At 41.5% G+C, this 20,922-nt stretch overlaps 1 protein-coding gene across 15 annotated transcripts in view; it reads right to left on the bottom strand.

The window, feature by feature from the left end:
* Positions 1–20,922, bottom strand: part of CAMK2D (calcium/calmodulin dependent protein kinase II delta) — a 559,079-nt gene that overhangs the window by 48,688 nt on the left and 489,469 nt on the right. For all 15 annotated transcript variants that reach the window (XM_030190831.1, XM_030190832.1, XM_030190818.1 and 12 more), the window contains one exon: positions 19,189–19,237. In XM_030190831.1, the coding sequence (XP_030046691.1) occupies positions 19,189–19,237 (49 nt within the window). The remainder of the gene's footprint in view (positions 1–19,188; positions 19,238–20,922) is intronic.

Here is a 20,922-nt window from a genome sequence, read left to right as displayed (position 1 = left end):
TGTTACAGAGCCAGCGATTTGATTTCGTGCTCTGCTGTTTTCCTTCACTGACTGTGTTACAGAGAGGGCGGGGCAGACACTCATAGGAAAACCGGATATCTCGCCCCCTTCACACTTCCGGCTGGAGGCTTCTTAGAACGTTGGTGTTGCCTTTTATATAGAGAGATATATACCACGTTTAGGTATTTTATATATATATATATATATATATATATATATATATATACACCATGATCTGTTCCATATATGTTATGATCCATGTATGTCACCATGTATGTATACACCTTAATGCAATACCATTTGTAATTCTGTTACCGGAAATGGCAACCATCATTACAGCAAATGGAAGCCACATTGAGCCTGCAAATTGGTGGGAAAATGTGGAATACAAATGCTACAAACAAACAAATAAATAAATAAATAAGAGGGTCTTGAATATCTCCAATGATGATTCTATTTCCTGTCTAAAAGCTACTTTGTGTCAAAAAATATGTATGTGACTAAAAAAGTTGAATTTGATTTGTCTCTCCTGATAGCCCAAAACTGTCTTAACAAGGTCCAGAAATAGATAAAACATTGCTCACCTATGTCCAAACACAGTAACTGAGCTGATTCAAATGCCTCTGTTGTATGAAGTGGTATGAAGTGAATTTGAAGCAAGGCTCTAAACATATCAAACATGGAGCTGCTGAAAGCACTCCAGGATAAAGTTATTCAAAGACTAGTAAAAAAGGCCCGTTTCCGAAACAAATGAAACGGGCGCTAGCATGTAGTTTTTTTTTTCTCCTGTAGTTTTTCCTTTGAAGAGAAAAGCACTGTATGAAGCGGCGCTGTCTTTTCCCGGGGTGATTGAGGTCGGGGAATCCTTGAGGTGGGTTAGGGGTTGCCTTATGCCGGGGATGTTTTTTGTTGGTTGGCGGGAGAGCAGCACTGTCTGTGGCCGTTGGTTTTAACGGTATTTTTGGTCCTTGTGGCAAGCAGCGGCATCTTGTTTTGGGTGGTGTGGTTTGCGGAAGGGAGAGTACGCCACTTTTTCGGTTCGTTATAGGGCAGCAGTGTAGGAACGATGCAGGAGGAATGCAGGACGAATGCGCAGCGGGAAGCAGCGCGGTGTGTGCATCCTCGAGGTGGGTGATGGGTTTTTTGAGGCGGGGGATGGTTTTGCACGTCCTGGGTTGCTTGGTTTGTGAGAAGGTGAAGGGGGGGAGGTGTTCCAGTTATGTGCACGTGCGTGATAATGTTTTTTTTTTCTTTGTTGCCTCCGGTTTTGTATATTGAAGGAGTTAGCGGTTTTGTATATTCAAGCAGTTTGCCAGCCAGTCTGTACCGAATCCTAGGCTGGGGAGGAGTAGGGAAGTTTCCCTACTCCTCCCCCCGCCTGGGTCAGTCTGTGATGCAGGCTAGGTCGGGTTTAATTTTTGCAGGTGGCGGCACACGTCGCAGATGGCGAGGGGCACGCTTCTTTTTTTTTTTTCTTTGTTGCCTCCGGTTTTGTATATTGAAGGAATTAGCGGTTTTGTATATTCAAGCAGTTTGCCAGCCAGTCTCTACCGAATCCTAGGCTGGGGAGGAGTAGGGAAGTTTCCCTACTCGTCCCCCCGCCTGGGTCAGTCTGTGATGCAGGCTAGGTCGGGTTTAATTTTTGCAGGTGGCGGCGCACGTTGCAGATGGTGAGGGGCACGCTGTACTCCTGTTTCCCCGGGTCCAACAACAATATTTGTGTACATACCCAGTGCTGGGATATTCTCTTTTTCCAGCGGCGTTCGTCTGCTCTCTGTGCTGCTCAGACAATGAGGCATTCTACAGCTGAATGCTCCTCCCTTCTTCTGTTTTTTTCTTCTGATAGGTGAGTTCTATGTCGCATTCCGTTGCCTGGTAACAGTTCTGCTTTGTTAGTGGGCAAGCCCCTTCTGATAGGTCCCTTCTGATAGGTCCGTGTTATGTCGGATGGCTTCACCACCATGAAACCATGAACCCTTTATCATGTGCTGTGACTTCAGAATCTTTGTCCTCAGAATGTTCACGGTGCGTTTTATTATATTAGACTAGTAAAAAAGGCCCGTTTCCGAAACCAATGAAACGGGCGCTAGCATGTGGTTTTTGTGTGTGTGTGTGTGTATGTGTCACAGAGTTATTTTGTGTGTGTGTGTGTGTGAGGGTGCGGTGTGTGTGCAGGTTGTTGATGTGTGTCTTTTTTGTTTTGTTTTTTGCTTGGGGGTTGGGGGATGTGCTGTGCTGTGCTGGCAAAGTGGGATGGATTGGTGTGTGGCTTTGAGGGTGTGTTTATGTTGTATTGTGTGTGAGTGGTTTTGTCTTTCAAGGAGGTTTGTGGAGGGGGGTCTTTCTGTTGGTGAAATGTAAATGTGGTTGTAGGGGGGTCAGCCTTTGTTGAGTGTTGTTTTTTTTTTCCATGTTTTTTTTTTTGTGTTGTGCTGAGGCAGCAGTGTTGTTTTAGATGGGCGGAAGGTAGAGGAGCACGTTCTTTGTCTGTCGGTATTTTTTTGCCGTTTCAGGGCTGCTGTAGGGGAATGCTGGAAGAGAAATGTGCTGTTGGAAGCAGCGCCATCTTTTTCCATTGGGCTGGGGTTCTGGGCATCCTGGAGGTGGGTGACGGCTTGCCTGAGGACGGGGATGGTTGTTTTAAGTTGGCGGAAGGGAGAAGAGCACGGTCTCGGACTGTCGGGGGGTGATCCGGTATGTTTGGTCCATTTCAGGCCGGCTGCAGGGGAATGCTGGAAAATTTATGTGCTGCAGGAAACAGCGCCGTCTTTTTTTGGGTGCTCGGGGAATCCCCGAGGTGGGAGACAGCTTGCCTGAGGCTGGGGATGGTTGGGCACGTCCTTGGCCGCTTCGGCAAAAGGGGAAGAGGAAGGGGGGTGGGGAGATACCTTCAGCTGCCTGAGAAACCATGTATTCTTGTTTGTTTTATATTATTAGTTTGCATTTCTGTTGAAGAAAGAGTGGATGCCTTTCGAATGATGGAGGTGGTGCGTCGGTGTGCGGTTGTTTCGTTAGTTTGGCAGCCAGTCTCCAGTGATTCCTAGGCAGGGAAGGAGTACTCCTCCCCCTTCCTTGGTCGCTGTTTGCTGCTGGCTGGGTCGCGGGTAATCCTTCCAGCTGGGCCGCAGCTTGTCCTGTTCGCCCACGTCCCAGATGGTGACGGGCACGTTGTTTTCCGGCTCCTCTGACTCCATGTCAAGCGATCCCAAATATAGTCTGTGCTATAGGCCCTCTGGCACTCTTCAGTACTGGCATTAGGCATTTAAAAATCCCCCCCCCCCCGGTCTATTTTTGCATATACCCAAAGCAGGAATATTCTTCTCTCGTTCCAGCGGTGTTTCTGTGCTCTCTGTGCTGCACAGATAATGAGCCATTCTGCTGGGGAATGCTCCTCCCTTATTGTCACGTAGTTTCCTCTGATTGGTCCGTCTTACGTTGCCTAGTGTTGCCTGGGAACGGTGTTGTGATGGTCCTTTGTGTTTCAGAATGTTGAGGGTGTTTATTCTGCTTGGTCCGTCATGCGAGGGCGGGGCAGAGAGACATGGTCAGTGTTATGGCTTCACTACCATGAATCCATGAACCCTTCAGTGAGTGACTGAGTGACTTCAGAACGTTGTCTTCAGAACGTTGAGGGTGAGTTTTATTATAGTAGATATGAATTGGAGGAAGGTTAAAAGACATTTTAATCTGTTTGAATATATCTTGAAGCACTGTTATGTCCATAATTTTAAAATTGTAAACAGTTTGGCACTAAGACACTGCCCCAATCAGGCTATCCCACCAAAGTCAGTAACTATGGATTAAAGAAGCTGCAAAGGAAAGCCACTGTGAGGCCTTTAGATTACTTTAAAAGCACTATAGGGTCTCTGGTTGAGACTGAGAGAAATGTTGAATATTTAACAAGATTATTCCACAAACATGGTTCATATGGGAAGGTAGGAAGAAGGAAGTTACCGCTCAAGAAAGGACACATCACATGCAAATGGGAGAAAGTTTCATGGTCTGATGCGACAAAGTTTTTTTCTATTAACACTGCCAATAAGACAAATTTGTTACAATTCCAACAATGAAAATGGTAAGACTGATACATTGGTTTTAACTATTATTGACATCTTCATAAAAAATGTCCCCCTTTTCTCCTCACTTCCCATCACTCTCTCATCTCCCCCCTTACTTTCCCCACAACTTGACTCCACAGACCCGGATTCTGTAGGGTTCCTTACACCAAATCAATGGTTACTGTAATTGATGAAAACAGAGATCACAAGTAACTTTTGGTTTTAATGTTTAAATGCTATGCATGGTGTAAAACAAACATAGCACATCATGTTGTCAACATTATCCCTGTAGTAAAGCATGGAGATGGTGGCATTATTTTGGAAACGTGCTTTGCAAGAACAGAAAGGCTTATGAATATTAAGGAAAAGATAGATGGTGAATAGTACAAGGAAAACCTCTAACAGCTCTGCACAGATTCACCATTCAACAAGACATAGATCCTAAGCACAAAGCAAAAGCAGCAATAGAGAAGCCAAGGAAGTAGAAAAGTGAATGTTTGAGTGGCCCAATCAAGGCCTAGGCCCGAATCCAACAAAAGATCTGTGGCAAGAATTGAAGACTGCAGTCGACAGACAATCCACAGCTTACATGAAAGGGTTCGAGTTAGTCTGTCAAACGGAATGGGCAAAAATTGTACCCTCCTACTGTGCAAAGCTGGTAAACCATTATCCTAATACAGACTTGTCTAAGTTCAGTCCTCGAGGGCCGCAAACAGGCCAGGTTTCCAGGATATCCCTACTGAATTCAATAGGGATATCCTGAAAACCTTTCCTAATAGATTCATGGTTGTTTGCCTGCGAAAGGGGCTTCCACTACTGAGTCAAGAAGTGTGAAGATTTATATAATCAAGACTAGGTTTCTTATCCATTTTTTTGTTTTCTTATTCTTATTTATTTTTTAATATTTCTATAGTTTTGTTTTTTAATTAAGAAAGTAATTTTATACAGTTTTTTTTCCTGTGTGCAAAGCCTAGTTTACACAAGGAAAAGGCCTTTTATGAACGTGCTTGGCCATATACCCACATATATGTACACACACCAAGATGGCATTTACTTATGTGCATGCTAAGCATATTTATTCATGAGGGCATAGTTTAGGCAGAGCTATGATTTGCACATGCATTTTATAAAATATGTTAAATATACGCATTGACTACATGCACACATTTAAAGCTTCTTGGGAGCAGGTGTACATTTTGCATGTGAATTTAGGGACTGGTTCTGATTACTGCCTTGTTCTCTACAATATAATCATCAGTTCATTTACAACTTTCCATCAACTTGGAGAACAAATGGGTACATCTGGGGGGCAGAGAACAATATTGAGGGGTAACAAGGGGATGAGCAGTTTGTTCCTCTTTCCTCAGTCCTCTGGTATCTCCTGCTTAATATCTTGGGTGGAAGACCTCTGTGCCTATCTGTCTTGATGGCCTAATTCTTTATTGACCCTTTCTCTCCAGAAATGTTTAAACATTTAGAGATATATTTTCAAAAAGTCATCTCTGCCCGACTTTGGAAGGTAGACTTGACCATCTCACAATTTACCCTTCATGACTTGCTAAATATAGCTGCATTTTTCTATATGCAACTGTAACAGCAGCTAAAATGATGGCAGGATCAGGTGTGGGGTTTGGTCACAGGGATGGGAAACTTAAACTGCTATGGTGAATTATCAGCTCAAGTCACTTGTGTTTAGCATAGGCACCAACATTTCAAAATGATTGGAGTGCCAAACAAAATACAAATAACCCTTCCCTGGCAAATGAGGGAATTTGCTCAATATCAGGGGTGCTCAGCACCCAGAGAGCTAGCTCCTATGGTGTTTAGCCAGCTACATCCATGAACCTGGACAGCAGGCTTAAATCTAGTCAGCAATGTTATAGCTGATAAATTTCCAGCCACAACCTAGCCGCTGAGCGGGTTGTTAAAAATTAATCCTAGTGCCTTCTAAATATTATCTATATAGCTTTGTGTCTACAAGAAAAGGCAATAACATCAACTAGTATGACATAAATGCAAGGATTTCTGTAATTCCAATTACTGAAAAGTATCTGTTGGTAATCTTTTAGAATGGAAGACATAAGTGTGTTTGTATTACCATCGGGCAATGTTCTTGCCTTGATTATGTGAGCACTGTCATTTCTCAATGTCATTGTTTCAATAAATCCATGTAACAGCACAAATATATCTTCAACAATGGAGAAAACAAACGACACTCAAACAAATAAACAAATACTTCCTCCTAAATAATGATATTAGTTCTCTATTACAGGTTTCAATAATGGAGAAAGAAAGCCTGGAGTGTTTAATGGGAGTAAAGGATGCAAATTATCCCTGTCAACTGAAAGCATCTTGTAGATGCTGGGAAAAAACACAATTGGAAGTGTATATATACAAATGCTAGAAGCCTAAAAAGTAAGATGGGAGAGATGGAGTATATAGCACTAAATGAAAAGGTAGATACAACAGGCATCTCAGAGACCCAGGGTACAAATTATATCGCAATGATAGAGTGAATCAAATTGGATGGGGGGGGGGGGGGGGTTGTGCTATATGTTAAAGAGGGAATTGAGTAAAGCAAAATAAATATCCTTGTGGACAAAATTACATGTGTGAAGGGAAAGAGTATACTGGTAGGGCTGTACTACACTCTGCCAGGACAAAACAAATAGACAGATGAACAAATGTTTACATAAATTAGGAAAGCTGGCAAATTGGGCAACAATATAATAATAGGTGATTTCAATTAGCCCAATGTTGACTGGATAAATGCTACATCAGGGAGCACTGGGGAGGTAAAACACTTAGATGCAATGAATGACTGCTTCTTGAAGCAACTGGTCCAAGAACTGAGAAAAAGGGGAGATTTTAGATCTAATCCATAATAGAATGCAGGGCATGGTACGAGAGGTAACACTATTGGATCCGCTGGGAAACAGTGATCATCACATGATCAAATTTGAGGTGATATCTGGAGTGAAGTCACTAAAGAAATTTACTGTAGCAGCATTCAATTTTCGAAAGGGTGACTATGACAAAATGAGGAAAATGGTTAAAAATACCATTGTGGAAGCCCAGACCAGATATATTTCACGTATTAACAAAGGTGGAAAGAAGAGCAAATGATAGCTGAGGGGAGATATGATAGAGGTCTATAAAAATGAGTGGAGTGGAATGGGTAGACGTGAATTGCTTGTTTACTCTTTCCAAAAATACTAGGACTAGGGGGCATGTGATGAAGCTACAAAGTAGAAAATTCAAAATGAATCGGAGAAAATATTTCATACTCAACATGTAATTAAACTCTGGAATTCTTTGCCAGAGAATGTAGTAAAAGCAGTTAGCTTAGCGGGGGTTTAAAAAGTTTGAATAGCTTCCTAAAAGAAAAGTCCATAAGCCATTATTAAAATGAACTTGTGGAAAATCCACTGCTTATTTCTAGGATAAGCAGCATAAAATTTATTGTACTGTTTTGGGATTTTGCCAGGTACTTGTAACCTGGATTGGTCACTGTTGGAAACAGGATGCTGGGCTTGATGGACCTTTGATCTGTCCCAGTATGGCAATACTTATGTACTTATGTCAGTCAGCATGGTTAAAAGGTAAAGAGAGAGAAGCTATTAGAGCCAAAAGAGAATCCTTCAAAGAATGGGAAAAGTATCCAAGTGAAGAAAATAAGAAACAACATAAGCAGTGTCAAACCAGGCGCAAAGAACTGATAAGGAAGGCTAAAAGAGAATATAAGAAAAACTTGCTGTGGAGACAAAAACTCATAGTAACATCTTTTTCAGGTACAACAGAAGCAGAAAGTCTATGAGGGAATATGCGGGACCATTAGAGCATAAAGGAGAAACAGGGGCACTCAGGGAGGATAAGGTCATAGTGGAGAGACTGAATAAATTCTTTGCTTCAGTCTTTACAGAAGAAGTAGTAAGAGATCTACCTGTACCGGGAATGGTTTTCAAGGCTGATGATGTGGAGGAACTGAACCTGGAAGATGTACTGAGCCAAACTGACAAGTTAGAGTGATGAATCACCTGGACCAGATGGCATAGACCCCCAGGATACTGAAAGATTTAACATGAAATTGCTGATCTGTTGTTAGAGATCTCCAACTGTCATGAAAATCATCCACAGTGCCTGAAGATTAGAGACTAGCCAGGGGTGCTCCAGGAAATTATGGGCTTGTAAGTCTGACTTCAGTGTCAGAGAAAATAGTGTAATCTATTATAAAAATATAAAATTACGGAGCACATAGACAAACATTGTTTAATGGGCCAGAGTTAGCATGGGTTCAGCCACGGGAAGTCTTGCCTCGCCAATTTGATTCATTTCTTTGAAGGCGTAAATAAACATGTGGATAAAGGTGAGCCGATTGATGTAGTGTATCTGGATTTTCAGAAGCTTTTGACAAAGTTCCTCATGAGAGACTCCTGAGAAAATTAAAACATCATGGGATAGGAGGCAATGTCCTTCTGTGGATTAGGAGGAATTGGTCATTGGACAGAAAACAGAGGATAAGGTTAAATGGCCATTTTTCTCAGTGGAGTGCCGCAGGGATCTGTACTGGGACTGGTGCTATTTAAATATTTAGAAATGTTCTGGAAAATCGAGTGATGAGTGAGGTGATTACATTTGCAGATGACACAAAACTATTCAAAGTTTCCAAAACACATGTAGATTGCATTGTGAAAAATTGCAGGAAGACCTTAGGAAACTAGAAAACCGGGCATCCAAATGGCAAATGAAATTTAATGTGGACAAATACAAAGTGATACACATTGGGAAGAATAATCTGAATCATTCTTACATGATGCTAGGGTCCACCTTAGGTTTCAGCACTCAAGAAAAAGATCTAGTTGTAATTGTAGACAATATGCTGAAATTTTCTGTCCAGTGTGTGGCGGCAGCCAAAACAAACAAACAAACAAACAAACAAACAGGATGCTAGGAATTATTAGGAAAGGGATGGTAAATAAGAGCAAGAATATTATAATGCCTCTGTATCGTCCACGGTGTGACCTCACCTTGATTATTGCACTCAATTCTGGTCACCGTATCTCAAAAAAGATAGAGTGGAATTAGAAAAGGTTCAAAGAAGGGTGACCAAAATGATAAAAGGGATGAAACTCCTTCCATATGAGGAAAGGCTAAAGAGGTTAGGGCTCTTCAGTTTGGAAAAGAGATGGCTGACAGGTGATATGATTGAGGTCTACAAAATCTTAAGTGGTGTAGAATAGGTATAAGTGAATCGATCTTGGAGAGGAATTGACATCACTTGACTAGATGGTGGTGTGATTCCATGGCTCCTCTATACTCTAGCATCAATCACCCTTCAACTGCACTCATCCGTACTCAAACTTTATTTGAACTGTTCTCATTTGTTTTACCAAGTGCTTTTCCATAAGTAAGCTGCAGAATTTGGTAGCGAAGAAGGGCAAGGCCACGACTCAGCCTTTGGCTAGGAGACCCCACCACCATCGGCTCTGGTCTTGGAGTCTGATACTGCTGGCTCGCTGGGGGACACCCGAGGTCCATCTGTCAACTCTTGGCACTTAAAGCAATACCTGGTGGAAATTAAAGGTGAAATCAAGGCTTCCAGGGAGAACATTGTTATGCAGGACTTAGGGAACCACATGGCAAAGTTGGAGGCCAAGGCTGAGGAGCATGATGAGCAACTGATTGTGTGACAGCAATGAGTCACCCAGCTTTTTGAACAACATGAAGGGGAGGACACAGAACATGTTTTGGTGACTGTGCAGACTCTATGCTGTCAATTGCTAGTGGCCGAAGGTGAGCAGGAACCCCCTGCCCTTTGAATGGGTTCACCGTGCCTTGGGGAAGTCCTGGGATAATCTGGACATTGGTGCACGCTTCTTGCGTTACACTGATAACGAGAAAATTCTGCGGCAGGCCAGACAAGTGCCTACCCTGCTTTAAAATGAGGCGATGATTTCTGTATATCAATATATCTCGATAAACTATAGGTATTATAGGGGAACTGGTTTCCTCAAATATCAACACATACAATTACAGAAACACAGTTATCTGTACGTAAGCAAGGAAGAATCCTTCCAAAAGGAGGAAAACGCCTCAAGACAGACCTCTCCCGTATTTATAATGGGACAAGGGCTAGACTTTCATCATCACTGGCGATATAAAAACCTCCTGGTTATAATTATTTTTTGTTTTTTTAGTTTCTTAATAAACAAAACTGCTCTGCCATATAGTCTTCAAAAATTTTTTTACTTAACTTAGGCAGGCTAACAGCCTTCTTCTTCCCAGACCGTGATCAAACTGTGGTCAACAGGTCCCGTTTCACATATGCTGCTTCAGGACCACAGCTTTTCAACCAAACAATTCAACGGTCATGATTGCTGAAAAAAGAAAGAAGAAAAAGCCTCCAAATTCTGTACTTCTCCAAACAAACCATTCTTTCGTGTAATACGTGCCCTTCATGCAACCATCGGCAATGTGAATGGATTGTAAACAATGATATTACACGTAAGAGTGGTTTGTTTGGAGAAGCTACCTTCTTTGGCTAGGCCTGCTTCTACTCATAGAACGGTGTCTGCTCAAACATTGCAAGATATATCAGTACTCTCTTTATTATTGTCCAAACCAGCTGTAGTTACACTAGATGCCCTTTGGATGATATTGCTGGGCTAGCTAAAGTGTTTGTACTACAAATAAATACTTTGTCTCAGGAAGTTCAATCACTTAAAAATAAAGTGGAATATCAGACTTTAGAGATATAGCAAATGTCATCTAGATTAGATACAGTGGAACTAGAACGTGAATCCTCTTAAGCAGTTACAGTGGGGGAAATAAGTATTTGATCCCTTGCTGATTTTGTAAGTTTGCCCACTGACAAAGACATGAGCAGCCCATAATTGAAGGGTAGGTTATTGGTAACAGTGAGAGATAGCACATCACAAATTAAATCCGGAAAATCACATTGTGGAAAGTATATGAATTTATTTGCATTCTGCAGAGGGAAATAAGTATTTGATCCCCCACCAACCAGTAAGAGATCTGGCCCCTACAGACCAGGTAGATGCTCCAAATCAACTCGTTACCTGCATGACAGACAGCTGTCGGCAATGGTCACCTGTATGAAAGACACCTGTCCACAGACTCAGTGAATCAGTCAGACTCTAACCTCTACAAAATGGCCAAGAGCAAGGAGCTGTCTAAGGATGTCAGGGACAAGATCATACACCTGCACAAGGCTGGAATGGGCTACAAAACCATCAGTAAGACGCTGGGCGAGAAGGAGACAACTGTTGGTGCCATAGTAAGAAAATGGAAGAAGTACAAAATGACTGTCAATCGACAAAGATCTGGGGCTCCACGCAAAATCTCACCTCGTGGGGTATCCTTGATCATGAGGAAGGTTAGAAATCAGCCTACAACTACAAGGGGGGAACTTGTCAATGATCTCAAGGCAGCTGGGACCACTGTCACCACGAAAACCATTGGTAACACATTACGACATAACGGATTGCAATCCTGCAGTGCCCGCAAGGTCCCCCTGCTCCGGAAGGCACATGTGACGGCCCGTCTGAAGTTTGCCAGTGAACACCTGGATGATGCCGAGAGTGATTGGGAGAAGGTGCTGTGGTCAGATGAGACAAAAATTGAGCTCTTTGGCATGAAATCAACTCGCCGTGTTTGGAGGAAGAGAAATGCTGCCTATGACCCAAAGAACACCGTCCCCACTGTCAAGCATGAAGGTGGAAATGTTATGTTTTGGGGGTGTTTCTCTGCTAAGGGCACAGGACTACTTCACCGCATCAATGGGAGAATGGATGGGGCCATGTACCGTACAATTCTGAGTGACAACCTCCTTCCCTCCGCCAGGGCCTTAAAAATGGGTCGTGGCTGGGTCTTCCAGCACGACAATGACCCAAAACATACAGCCAAGGCAACAAAGGAGTGGCTCAGGAAGAAGCACATTAGGGTCATGGAGTGGCCTAGCCAGTCATCAGACCTTAATCCCATTGAAAACTTATGGAGGGAGCTGAAGCTGCGAGTTGCCAAGCGACAGCCCAGAACTCTTAATGATTTAGAGATGATCTGCAAAGAGGAGTGGACCAAAATTCCTCCTGACATGTGTGCAAACCTCATCATCAACTACAGAAGACGTCTGACCGCTGTGCTTGCCAACAAGGGTTTTGCCACCAAGTATTAGGTCTTGTTTGCCAGAGGGATTAAATACTTATTTCCCTCTGCAGAATGCAAATAAATTCATATACTTTCCACAATGTGATTTTCCGGATTTAATTTGTGATGTGCTATCTCTCACTGTTACCAATAACCTACCCTTCAATTATGGGCTGCTCATGTCTTTGTCAGTGGGCAAACTTACAAAATCAGCAAGGGATCAAATACTTATTTCCCCCACTGTATATTCGGCTATGATAAAGGGCTTAACATTTTTGAGGAATAAAGTTGAAAATCTTGATAATATTATGAGAAAGGTGAATTTTATGGCACTGCCATTATTTCTAAACAGCTCTTTCCACACTGAAATATTTTTCCAAATGTGAGTTTTGCTGTTTGTTCTTCCTCTGTTTTGATTTAGTTTTGTGTACAGACAGGAAGTGAACCAACCACAATTTCTACTGAGAGATTCAGCTGTATTTAGATTTTTAGGGGCCCTTTTACTAAGCTGTGTAAGCGTCTAAGGGTGCCCAACGTGCGCCAAAATGGAGTTACCATTCGGTTACCACGTGGCTCTTGCAGTAATTTAATTTTTGTCGCACATCCGATACACGTGGCCAAAAAAATTTATTTTTGGATGCACATATTAGACGCGCGCAGGTCAATACCGCCTGGTTACCACATGAGACTTTACTGTGGTAAGGTCGTAGACCCAAAATGGATGCGCGGCAATTCTGATTTTGCCTCAGTCCATTTTCGGCAAAAATTTTAAAAGTACTTTTTTACAGGTGCGCTGAAAAATGGATCGGTGCGCGCCCAGAACCCATGTCTACACTACCGCAAGCCATCTTTCAGCACACCTTAGTAAAAGGACCCCCTAGTACAAAAAAAAAAAAAGTAAGTAGGAAAAAAAAACCCCAAAGGGTGTAAACATTAAGCCAGTATATGGTGACTGAACTCAGTGCAAGCAATGTTGTTTAAATTTGTACATATATTCAGCTCCAATATCTGTATAGTATTAAAGAGTTTTGCAGTACTTTGTCTGTCAGCATGCGCTCATCCTGCATTATTTATCTTTTTCAGGAGGGAGCATGTCATGGACGAGGAATGGGCGTGGAAGCATTACTCAGCTAGACCGTTCTGATTAGTATGCGCTAACTGGATAACACTGAAGCACTTAGCACCTCCTCAATAGTGCTCCAGTGTCCCCACGTACCAATGGAAAAGGGTCCCACAATTATTAAAAGTCTACGTATAAGCCAATTATGAGTCTAGCGGCCATCAGGAAATGCATTATTGGCTTTGAACATCAGCCTGAAAATGTCCCCTGTGAAAATGTCCACAATAATGGTGATGGCTGAAAAAGACCAAATAGCTCATCTAGTTTGCCTCATTATCCCTACAAATACTAAAACCACTGCCAGTCATAGAAGCAAGATAACTTGTGGGATTCTACTCCTGTCAGTATTTGCTTTGCTCCTCCTTCATTCTGTACCTCTGTTATGTTAACACACAAGATTCCCACCCCCCCCCAACACACCTTGTCTAACACCTAAGTATTTAAGTTTCCCTAATCTAAGATACAAAAATTAATAAGGCTCTTCCCCTAATGTTTGGCCTCCTAAGCCAATTTGCTGGAGCCTGCCCATTCCCCACCAACCTGCCAGTACAGACCCATTGATTTTTGGGGTATAGTAGACAGCTGGCACCAACCTCGTTGCTACATGGCTCACAAACATAAAGCTTCCTTTATCCACTTTTTCTTTTACGCTTATCACCCCCTCCCTTGACCTGTTGTCAAGAGAGTGATGAGTGGGGTTTTGTAAAACTGATGTTTTCTAGCTCTGTTTTTACCACTGTCTTTCTACAACTAAGTCTATCTAATATACTCAACTTCACTCCTGTTGAATCTCCTGGCTCCTGTGCTCAGTGTCTTGGTAATTAGCATTTTTCTCTCTATCACTTCCACTGGAAAGTCACCATACATAAACCGTGCTTTGTGTGAAGAAGTATGTTCTGATATTGTTTATAAGTGCTCCTGCTGTGACGTCTTGTTCTAGAACATACTTTACTCTGAAAAAGTTGGCTTCTAGTGCTCAATTCATACATTTAAGGTAATTGTCTGTATCACAATTGTCTGTATCAAAACCCTTGTCTCTTCCCTGAACTAATTTCCTATTACTTTTGGTGCAGGTCTTGTTTCATTTCATAGCCTCTCTCTCGACAGCTTCATAATGTTTCTATTATGAGTTATGAGACAGTAAGGCAGCTCTGTATATGGGTTCATAGAGGTAACCAGATTGAAGGTCGTCATTGAGATTTTCCAGCAAAATGATATATATCAAATTGCTCTGACTTTTCAAACAAGAATCACAATTACCCAGGAAGCACCATCTCAGATGATCTTTGTTATGGTGGAAAATCCACTGCTATTTCTGGGATAAGTAGCATAAAATATATTGAACTTTTTCGGGATCTTGCCAGGTATTTGTGTCCTGGATTGGCCACTGCTGGAAACAGGATGCTGGGCTTGATGGATCTTTGGTCTGTTCCAGTGTGGCAATACTTATGTACTTATGACATCATAGGAACCAACTCAGTGGGTACTTGAGCACCCTCAATATTGAGCAAACTTCTTGACTGTGTCCAGGGAGGAGTAATTTCCATTGGGCTTAGCAGCCCTAATCATTTTTGAAACGTTGGCTCCTATTGCTAACGGAAGACTAGGAACTTTATTTGGGTGATACTTCTGATGAGGTTTATAGACAAATCTTCATTTTTTAAATTCATCATACCGAGCACTGGATAACTTCTGTTCAGACACAATGTCAGTTTGACTGATGGCCTGTATTTTCTATCATAGTTAGCTTTATGAATTGGACACATTCTGGCCAGTGAGATCTGAATCAGGCACTATACTTTTACAGTCTGTGTAATTTACAATATGTAATAATGAAATCAGAGTTCTTTCCATTAAAATAGCATAATGAAGAAATTTTAAGTCAACTAACCATCATAATTCAGGCATGTATCCCACAGTACAGTAAGAGCGATAGAAGTAGCCTTAATGCTGGTGTTTCATCAGTTTGCGGGCTTATAAAACAAATCCAGACATTGGAGTATAACAACATTTTACGCCTATCCTTTGTGAGGAGAACTGGTTTCCTGTCTCATTCAGGATCATGTTCAAAACCCTTCTCTTAATCTACAAGATCCTACAATCTGGCCAACCCCTTTACCTCTCTCAATATCATACGCCCTACTGTCCCCCCCCCCCCCCAGGGTACTCTGCTCCTCACAAGACCACCTGTTACAGGTCCTCTCCCTCAATTTAGTCTGCCTCTCCTCTGTTTGCTCTCATATGTTTAGTATAATGGGCTCAACCCTTTGGAATAAGCTTCTATAGGCTCTACAAGAGGTGCCATCTCTGCCCGTTTTCAAGGCTCATTTTTTTTTAGTTTAGCCTTCGACTCTGCCTCGCCTCGCTGACTGTTGGGTTCACAGGATACACATAGAGGCATATTTTCAAAGCACTTAGCCTTCCAAAGTTCCATAGGTTTCTATGGAACTTTGGAAGGCTAAGTGCTTTGAAAATATGCCTGATAGTGGGGTCTCTACCCTTTATCTCCCTAGCCTTCTTCTTACCTATACTCTTCTTTTCCCTTGACTCCCTCTGCTTTCCTGTTATTGTTGTACTTCCATTTCTGTTCATTTACCACCCTCTTGAGAACTGTAAACCATCTTGACGGCATGCTCCCTAAGCGGTATATCAAATATAAATAAACTTGGAAACATTTTAATAATTTAGGTTAATTTAGTGAAAAAAGCACAGGGCATCTCAGAGTATACTACTGACTGTAATTACATTATTCAATTGTTGACCTGTCATCAGAGCACCTTACAAACCAGTTGAGGCAATTTCTCATTGCACATCTAGAGGTGCTTTATACTGCAATACTCTGATACTAATAAATAAATATCCACGTGTATAATAATATATACTTCTAACAGAACATTAGGCCACTAAGCATGAGTTTGTGTTAAGTAAAGAGTTACACATGCAATTTCGATGGGGCCTACAGACTTGAGAAATATTATAAGACCATGACAGTAACTTGTTCTACCCTGATATTATTATTTTATGTGTGTCTTCTAAACTGTTTTGTCTAGATATAGTTTAATTTGTGTGTTAGCTGCCTTGAGCTATGTATATGGTTAAGCAGATTAGAAATGTGGAATGAAAAGAAATTAAATCTCCTGTAATAGGCATGCATAGCAAACCAAGACCAAAACAACAGCCAGCATCAGTGTTGACAGAGCTGTCAATTACCCGGTTCCAACAAAGCATTTAGGCCAGTTCTGGTATTCTGACAACCCTATCTGGGTGCATTCTGGAACCTGAAGCACTGATTTCAATGGGTAGAATGAAGGACCACCAGTATCATTCTACTCTGGGATGTAGTTGAAAGCCAGAACTGATCAAGAAGCATTTCATAAACTGGGTATTACTACTACTACTTGACATTTCTAAAGCGCTACCAGGGTTACGCAGCGCTGTACAATTTAACATAGAAGGACAGTCCCTGCTCTAGGAGCTTACAATCTTCTTTGCAGCTCTGGGATGATGAGTCATGGAGGCCGCCGCCATTTCACTCTTGTGAATGTCCTTATGTTGATGACTGACAATTTCTCTATACTTGGTTAATTTAAGGCATTAAGGGGCCCTTTTACAAAGGCTCATAAGGGTCTACGTGCATCTAGCATGCGCCAAATCAGCATCGCCCAGCTACCGCATACCCCGGACAGTAATTCTGAATTTGGCAGGTGCCGAAAACATGTGGTAGAAAATATTTTCTATTTTCTACTGCAGAATGCCTACCTGGCGGTAAACGGCAGTTGGCACGCACTGCACACTTACCGCCTGAGTAGCACATGAGACCTTACCGCTAAGTCAATGGGTGGCTGTAAGGTCTCAGGCTAAAAATGGACACATGCTGGTTTTCATTTTGCCGCATATCCATTTTCCGGCCCATTAAAATAATCCCTTTTTTCCAGATGCGGCACAATAAGGTTCCGGCGCACGCCATAAACATACGCCCATACTGCTGCAGACCCGTGCTTGGCATGCCTTTGTAAAAGGGCCCTTAAGTCAAGCACAGAAAGCAGGTTCAGGGTTAGGTAAGCAAAAAGCTCACATGAATAAGGGTGGGAGCTCCATGGGCTTCTCAGAAGGATTTTCATCACAATCATGGTTCAACAAAAGAAGCCGTGCCCTAGCATATGCAACAGATTTAATATTAATCCTTTCCTCACAAGGTAGTCATTTGTCATGAAACTGGCTCAGAGCCAGGATTATATTAATTTTCATTCTATATGTTACCTGCTCCGACAAAGACTCAAGGTGGTTCACACCGCAATTTCTGTGGGAAGTGTTGGCAGGAACAGCAGCAAAAGAATGTTTCCAGGTGGACTGCAAGGGGTTAAGACTACTAGCCATCTTTGAACCCTAAGGAGGAAGAGTTGGGGCAGTTGCCTAGCAACATGTTAACCAATAGTTAGTACTTGGTTTGTAACCTGAGTTGATTGGTTTTTCCTAGACAAGCTGTTACAACCTTCTCCCTGTGTTCTACATTCTTCTATTAAGCTTTGTGACTTTTCCTTTAATTTTTCAAGTAAAGTTATATTTGCAACTGATTCTTCTTCAAAGTAAGTTTTAACAAATTCAACCTTTGAAAAGCTCATTGTGAGCCTATTACTCTTCAGATAAATTTACAGCAGGCATCATGGACCCATTGCTGGAATTTTGTACAACATACCAAACATTTTATTCCTGGAACCTCCTGCAGATAATGCTAATCTTTAGTAAAAGACCTCCTAAATTTTAAATCCTATAAGAATTAATGAAAAAAACCTCTACATGCTACAGAAGGGATTTATTTTCTACTCCAGACTGCATTTCTTTCCAATCAAATATGCTACATAATGCAGTTGGGAAGGTTTTGCATGAAAATGACAGCAAAAGGAAGCAAACTATTGTTTAAAACAAACAAAAAATACTACAAATTAGGAAACTGGCATAAGAAGCAAAAGAAATGGGAACCTATGATAGTATGTATAAATATGAAGAAAAATGAGAGAGAAATCTGAGAGGCCTCAACAGCAAAATATAGAAGCATTAAAGAAACACTGGCATCTGAACAGAATGGGCAGAAATGAAAACATGGCAATTCTATAGAGATCGCAAAAGGTTAGGTGCCAAGATGCAACATGTTAAATGCTGTTTCTATAATGACATCTGGGTACTCTGATGCCATTATACAATATTAGTGAAAGTTGGTATTTATGCACCAATATTTAGGTGTGCCCACTTATGCTACGTCAACAGCAGGCGTAAATGTACATGCCTAAATGCGGCACCTTGGAGCGTAACTTACAGTATTCTGTTAAGTTAAGCATATAAATGCAGAACCCACGCACGCGTCTTTCCCTGAGCTCACACACTTGCATTCATGTGCGAAAGTTATAGTGTATTGTACAGCACTTACGGGTGTAACAAAGAGTTGTGCGTGTAGGTGCTAGAATTCTATAACTTATGTGCATAATTGGCGCCCAACTTTAGGTGATCTATTATAGAATGAGGGAGAAAAAAAATGTTAGAAAGGCAAACTATTACATAGATAAGCAATAATAAAAAGAGAACATCGCATCATGCAAAACAAATGAAAATATGGGCATGCTAATGATGGTTATCTAAATTTTCTACTGTATTCCAGATTGAAATGATAAAATGCTAATACATTTCAACTGCCAACGTTCCTGTAGAAGTTGATTCTAGCTAAATGCTAAGAGCAGAAGGCAATACTGTGCTCCTGCAAGCAAACATAAAGAATAGATCTGATTTTACTGTATGTTACTGAAATACAAACGCAGCACTCTATGTGCACCTGTGATAGCTGCACCATACCTTTCACATCTTCATCTTCAATCGTAGTATTGGAACTTTCTGTTGACTCCTGTTGAGAAGTAAAGAGAGGTAAATGTATGCAAGGACACTCCAAGCAATGTGCTTTATGCTGGAAGAACAATATCATGCAAAGTTCCAGAGCTGATATCTGAATGTCATCTACATGCAAAAGACTAACACCTAAAAGGTCTGTAAATCATGGATCAAAAGTAGCATCTTACTTCTGGACTAAATATGGCTAGAACTATTTTATGCTGTCCTTTAATATGGGCTATTATTATTATTATAGGAAATACGATAAAGACATGGAAGGACAGGGAAGAACTGAAGATGTAGAAAACATTTTTAAACACTGTTTACATCAAGGTTTCTTATGTAAAAGCTCATCTGAACAAGCAAAACTAAAGGTAAAAGACTGAATAATAGCTTCCTAATGCTAGACAACACCTCACACAAAAACAACAGAAGACTCGGGGTCCTTTTATTAAGGTGCGCTGAAAAATGGGTTACGATAGTGTAGGCGTGTGTTTTGGGAATGCGCAGATCCATTTTTCAGCGCGCTTGTAAAAGAGGCCTTTTTAAAATTTTTGCCGAAAATGGATGTATAGCAAAATAAAAATTGATGCGTGTCCATTTTGGGTCTGAGATATTACCGCCAGCCATTGACTTAGCGGTATGGTCTCACACGGTAACCATGCGGTAATTGCTTACATGTATCAAGTCGGAGTTACCACCCAATTTTCGCTGTGTGCCATAAAATAAAATACATTTTCTGGCGCACGTAGCAGACGAGGGTCAAAAATGAAATTACCGCACGGGCCACGCATGTTGGGTGTGCGTAGGCACCTACGCGGCTTAGTAAAAGGGCTCCTAAGTTGATAATTTATATTTACATAATCTAGTACTTCATGACCTGGTGAGAATTGTCCAACTCCAAAATCATTACTATTCTAAATCTCCCTCTGGCAAATTCAAAATACAGGCAAAAGGAGAAATTCATACTAAATGATAATTATGTAACAACCTTTATTCATAAGACAAGGTGGAACTCAGAATTCTCAGAATGTTGGATATTAGCCAAGCAAGTCTTCTCGCTCCAGCACTTTGGGTCCCAAACATGGGGTTTAAATTATCGAGTCTGCAATGTCTTGACCACCCATGGGGGTAAGGTAAGCATGTATATAGATACAGTGCTTTCATGCTCTTAAAGTTCCCAAAACATCTCACAGCAGGATACCCTGTTTCACTCCAGCTTCTTCACTCTTCCCACAAAAGATGAAACCAACTTTGCTTCTTGGTTGTGGATACAGAGTAGGCTCAAGGACCCTTTTACTAAGGTGTGCTGAAAAATGGCCTGCGCTAGTGTAAGCGCGTGCTTTGGACACGCAAAGATCTATTTTTCAGGGCTCCTGTAAAAAATGGCTTTTAAAAATTTTGGCCGAAAATGGAAGTGTGGCAAAATGAAAATTAGCCCGCGTCCATTTTGGGTCTGAGACCTTACTACCACCCATTGACTTAGTGGTAAAGTCTCACGCATTAACCGGGCGGTAATGGTTAACACATGTAGAATGCTTTTTACTGCCCGGTTAGTGCCATGCACCAGAAAATAAAAATTATTTTCCGGCGCGTGAAAAAAATGAATTGATGCACGTTGGGTGCGTGTAGGTGCCTACACAGCTTAGTAAAAGGGCCCATCAGTGAACTGAAATGAGAACCTATGTACAGCGAAGATAC

This window comes from Microcaecilia unicolor, chromosome 2 (genome assembly GCF_901765095.1).
Source record: "Microcaecilia unicolor chromosome 2, aMicUni1.1, whole genome shotgun sequence".
Taxonomy (NCBI): Eukaryota; Metazoa; Chordata; class Amphibia; order Gymnophiona; family Siphonopidae; genus Microcaecilia; species Microcaecilia unicolor.
Note: the sequence above shows the minus strand (reverse complement) of the source record. Positions and strands in the feature narration are given on the sequence as shown.